The 5,019-nt window shown below is 66.1% G+C and overlaps 1 protein-coding gene across 2 annotated transcripts; it reads left to right on the top strand.

Annotated features, from left to right (window-relative positions):
• Positions 1 to 3,025: 3,025 nt before the first annotated feature.
• HES4 (hes family bHLH transcription factor 4) lies at positions 3,026 to 4,765 on the top strand. 2 transcript variants are annotated; one of them, XM_055800798.1, is made up of 4 exons: positions 3,026 to 3,298; positions 3,381 to 3,476; positions 3,559 to 3,646; positions 3,746 to 4,765. In XM_055800798.1, exons 1-4 carry the CDS (start codon positions 3,116 to 3,118, stop codon positions 4,324 to 4,326), a joined length of 948 nt encoding a protein of 315 aa, XP_055656773.1. In that variant the 5' UTR covers positions 3,026 to 3,115; the 3' UTR covers positions 4,327 to 4,765. The 2 variants fall into 2 exon arrangements, with proteins under 2 accessions (XP_055656773.1, XP_055656774.1); XM_055800799.1 differs by having other exon boundaries at positions 3,027 to 3,226.
• Positions 4,766 to 5,019: the final 254 nt, after the last annotated feature.

Below are 5,019 nucleotides of genomic sequence, written 5' to 3'. Positions count from 1 at the left end.
TTTTTTTCCCCTGCCTTCTGGGTCCCTCCAGCACCCCTCTTAGCCATGCCAGCGCACCCAGCAGAGGCGTCGCTGCCTGCCTGCCAGGCTCACAGCAGGCTAGTTTCCCTGCTCCTGGGAGCTCCAAGACACGTTCCAGGCGCTCATCCTGCCTCCGGCATCCCTCTGCAAGGCACGGGTGGCAAGCCCTCCATCGGCGGGTGCCTGGGACCTGGTCTCTCCCACTGCCTCACACCTCCACCGCTCTCCTCCTCTGCACGGCTGGGACTGAGAGCAGGGCTCCCCGGCTCCACCAGCGTGGGACATCCCTTGGCCCCCATCCCATCCCACAGGGAGCTCCCGGGCCATCCCCTGCCATCCTGCAGCTCCACAGCCTGCTGGGCTGAGGCCGCCAAACTCGCTGCACTTGTGCTTTCAGAGCGAGAAAGGCTCTTCCCAAGAGCCCTGGGTGTTGCAGCAGGGCACAGCCCACCCCAGCCTGGCTCTAGGGGCTCGGCCAAGGCAGGCGGGTGGCAGCGCCTGGAAGGTGGCACTGCCCGGCTGTCCCCGTGCCCTGTCCCCCGGCTGCCACCACTACCGTCCCCGCAGCCCAGCGCCGGGCAGCAGCAGCGCTGGGAGATGCACAAATTACAGCCCTGGCTGCAGAAACGGTTAAGGCAAAATGGAATGATTCATTGGAGCAAATTAAAAGCAAAGCACGAGGTGGGCCAACGATAGGGATTAAGTGTAGTGTGTGGTTACGTTCGCCTCCAAAAAAATTTACACAAACTAAGCCATGTCATGCTCGGTTGTCAGAGGGAGAATTGAATGTATTTTCATATGCAGGTTCTCAAAATTCTAGTGACTGACTCTTCCATCCTTGCTTTAGAATGGGTAAGGAAAGGGAAAAAGGCACAATGCGCTTCAAGTCCAGACACCATCCTGCATTTCAGATGTTGGTCTACGGGAAGCTAATACCCAATTTATGATTATTAAAAGATTTAAGCCTGCAGCACAGAGATTTAATACACATGCTGCATTCTCTAAAAAGGTCTTTAAATAGGCAGGTTTTGAAAGTAGCCAAGAGCTCGAAGGCTCAAAGGGCTGCTTAACGATCACCGTTCCACATTAAAGAAAGTTATTTGGATGGGGAGCGGGAGTGGGACTGCCCGGTGTGGGCTGCGCTGCACCAGGCGTGGGGGCAGCAAGGCGGGGGCAGCCCCCGGCCCCCACGGGTGTGCGTGGGCACCGTCACCCACGTGGCCACGGCAAGGGCTCGGGGCCCAGCTGCAGGGTGCTGGCTGAGCCGTGGGGTACCAGCCGAGCCGTGGGGTGCTGGCTGGCCGTGGGGTGCTGGCTGGCCGTGGGGTGCCGGACACACTGTAGGGTGCCGGCTGAGCTGCAGGGTGCCGGCCAGGCCATGGAGTGCTGCCCCAGTTGCCCCCAGCCACTTCGCCCAGCCTCAGAAGCGCTGCCCAACAGCACTGAGGACATGCTGGGTGCCTCCGTGGGTGCAGCTGGGGGGTGCCCCCCCCATTCTGCGGGGCGTACCCCAGAAAAGGAGATTTTGCATCTGTGCTGGCATGAGGCCCTGTACCCGCATCCCCCCCCGGGGGCAAGGGGCTGCCCCAGTGTCCAGGGGCATGGACAGCGGAGGAGGGAGCGAGCACCAGCAGCCCTTCACCCAGCCGCTGCAGGGCCCTCGGTGGGTGTCGCTTGCCGCAGAGACCCCCGGCCCACCGCGGAGCCCCAGCAGTGCACCCACGCGGGGTCGGGCAGGGAAACGCTCCCCTGGGGGGTCCCCAGGCTCCGGGGGAGCCCCGGCCTTTCCCGAGGGGACGAACCGAGGAGGGTCGTGGGGTACTGAGGGGTCGCGGGGTACCGCAGCGTCCCACGCCGCCGTGGGGGGCAGACGAAGGCGCTGGGGGCTCAGGCTCGCCGGGCCCCCCTCGCCGCCCCCCCGCGTGCTCCCAGGGCCGCGCGGACGCCTCTGCCCCGCTCCCGGCCCCGCGGGGCGATGGGGGGTCCCGGGTCCCGAGGGCGGTGCGCTTCCCGATGCCAGGGGGCCACCCCTAGCCTAGGGGGTGCTTCCCGAGCCCCGGGGACCGGCGAGGGGCATCCGGGTCCCTCGGGAGTCTTCCTCAGCCCCGATCCCGGGGGAGGGGGGGGGTAATCCCGAGCCCCGTGGGGGGCGTCCCGCGCTGCGGGGGGGGGGGCTGGAGTTGCTTCCCAATCCCGGGGCGTGCTTCCCGGTCCCGGGGGGCATCCCTGTGCCGCGGGCGGTAGCTAGATGCCGGGGAGCGCGGCGGGGCGGGGTTTTCCCATGGCCGCGCGCGGGGCGGGCGCGGGCGGCGGCGGGGCGCGCTCTGGCACGTGCTCCGGCGGGCGGGGCGGGCGGGGGGGGCGCGCGGCGGGGCCGCAGCTCGGGGGCGGAGGCACGAGCGCCGCCGCCCGCCGCCCGCCTGATTGACAGCGGGGGCGGCCGCCAGCCAATGGGCGGCCAGCGCCGCCGGCCGCTTCCCCCCCCCTCCTCCAACCCCCCCCGCCCGCCTGCCGCCGCCGCCGCCGCCCATTGGCCGCCCGCCGGCCGCGGCCTCGCGTGCCGCGCCAGCCGCCGCCGCCGCCGCCGCCGGGCCGGGCCGCCGCCGCCTCCGCCTCCCCCGTCTCCCCCGCCCGGGGCTGCCCCTGCGCCCCGCCGCGGGGCTCGGTGCTACAAGCAGCGCGCCGGGGGGACAGGGGGGGCGTGCCCCGGTGCCCAGCCGCTGGGAGCGGCGCGGAGCCCCCGGGGGAGCGGAGGAGGCGGGGGGGGGGGGGGGAGTTAAGTCGGTGCCCGGGGCAGCCCCGCCCGCTACCCCCCACGTGTCCAGCGGCGCTGGGCTTGTCCCGCCGCGCGTGACTGACAGCCCGCAGAACCGCTAACCAATAGAATCACGGCTGTTGCCGCGACGGGGTTAAGCCCCAACGCTTATTGGCTCCCGGGAGTGTGGGAACGGCCGCGGCGGCGGTTTCACACGAATGAGGAGCCGCCGCCGGGTATAAAAGCGGGGGGGGCCCCGGCCGCCGGCACTGCCGGCCCCGCCGCCGCCGCACGCGCCCCGCGCCCGCCGCACGCGCCCGCTGCAGCCGCTGCCGCGCCATGCCCGCCGACACGGGCATGGAGAAACCCACCGCCTCGCCCATCGCGGGGGCGCCGGCCAGCGCCAGCCACACGCCAGACAAGCCGCGGAGTGCCAGCGAGCACCGGAAGGTAAATGGCGGGTGCCGGTTGGGGCGCAGCAGCGGCGGTGCTGGATGGCGGCGAGCCCGCGGCCGTGCTGAGGTCGGTGCACCGGGGGTTGGGGTTGTGGGGGGGCGGGAACCCAGCCTCGTGGGGGGGCTTACCGGCTCCGCTCTCCCCGCAGTCCTCTAAGCCCATCATGGAGAAGCGGCGCCGGGCGCGGATCAACGAGAGCCTGGGGCAGCTGAAGACGCTGATACTGGACGCGCTGAAGAAGGATGTAAGTGGGGCTGGGGGTGCCGGGGCGGGGGGCACCGGCCGGCGGCGGGCAGCCCTGACGGCTCGGCTTTTCCCCCCCGCAGAGCTCCCGGCACTCCAAGCTGGAGAAGGCGGACATCCTGGAGATGACTGTCAAGCACCTGCGGAACCTGCAGCGGGCTCAGATGACCGGTAAGCACGCTCCCCGCCCGCCCGGGGGGGACTCGGCACCGGGGGCTGGGGACCGGGGAACCGGCCTGAGGCTCACCTGCCACCCGCTCTGCCCTCCAGCCGCGCTCAGCGCCGACCCCACCGTCCTCGGCAAGTACCGGGCTGGATTCAACGAGTGCATGAACGAGGTGACGCGGTTCCTGTCCACCTGCGAAGGGGTCAACACCGACGTGCGGACCCGCCTGCTCAGCCACCTCTCGGCTTGCCTGGGCCAGATCGTGGCCATGAACTACCCGCCGCCGCCGCCGTCCGGGCAGCCCGCCCACCTGGCCCAGCAGCCGCTGCACGTCCAGCTGCCCCCCGCCGCGGCCGGGGCCGTCCCGGTGCCCTGCAAGCTGAACCCTGCCGAAGCCCTTTCCCCCAAGGTCTACGGGGGTTTCCAGCTCGTCCCTGCTACCGATGGCCAGTTCGCTTTCCTCATCCCCAACCCGGCCTTTCCTCCCAGTTCCGGACCAGTTATACCCCTGTACGCCAACGCCAACGTGCCGGTGTCCGCAGGCAGCGGCGCAGGGAACGCGGCCGCCACCCCGGCAGCATCCCCGGTGCAGGGGCTGACATCATTTGGGGGCAGCATTGTTCCAGCATCCCAAGCGGGGAGTCCCATCGCAGAGCGCAGTGAATCGGTGTGGAGGCCTTGGTGACTTGCCTATGAAGATTTTTATTTTTTTCCCCTCATCCCGCCACCCCCCCCACCCCCACCCCCCTAAAAAAAACCACAAAAAAACCCCCACCAACCACCAACTGTTCCGTTGGCTCCGTTGTATGGAGCCATGTTACGTTTGGGTTTTTTTAAGCAGATTTAAACAGAAAGGAAAAAAGGACCTTGCTATGAACGTGCTATTTATTATTTTCAGAAGTTGGGATCTCGACTTGTATTTTTACTCCTTTAAAATGCCTTTATTTGAGATACTTTTTTAAAAAAAATAAATGAGAAATAGTTTTGTAACAAATATTCAAAAGTATAATGCCAAAGTTGTTTGTATCCTGTTTGTCTGTGTGTGTGTGTGCCTGTGTTGAAGACTTCCAAAAAGAAAAGGAAAAAATTGCAGGTGTTTAAATAAATAAACTCTTCGAAATAGATTTAATTTTGCCCCCCCACTCCTTTCATTTTGCTGGGTTGAGAGTGGGCAGGGACAAGCTCATCCTGTGTGTGCACCTCCCTAAAAAAAAATGAATTTTATGGCCTTAAATAAGGCAGTTGGAAGGGACTCGTGTGAAAAATAGTTGCGCGGGGGAGGTGATGGGTTTGAGGGGGCACTTCGGCAGCGTTAAATGTCTCCTGAGAGCTTTGCTGCAAGTGTCATGTTGCTATTCAGAAGGAAACATTCCTAAAA

Source organism: Falco peregrinus, chromosome 3 (genome assembly GCF_023634155.1).
Source record: "Falco peregrinus isolate bFalPer1 chromosome 3, bFalPer1.pri, whole genome shotgun sequence".
NCBI lineage: Eukaryota > Metazoa > Chordata > Aves > Falconiformes > Falconidae > Falco > Falco peregrinus.
This window is presented reverse-complemented; position numbering and strand designations above follow the sequence as displayed.

Excerpts from the sequence above, each read along its gene's own strand:
- HES4 (XM_055800798.1), top strand. The coding sequence starts at position 3,116 with ATGCCCGCCGACACGGGCATGGAGAAACCCACCGCCTCGCCCATCGCG. Across the intron at positions 3,477-3,558 it reads TGGACGCGCTGAAGAAGGAT|AGCTCCCGGCACTCCAAGCT; the intron begins GTAAGTGGGGCT and ends TCCCCCCCGCAG. Across the intron at positions 3,647-3,745 it reads GCAGCGGGCTCAGATGACCG|CCGCGCTCAGCGCCGACCCC; the intron begins GTAAGCACGCTC and ends TCTGCCCTCCAG.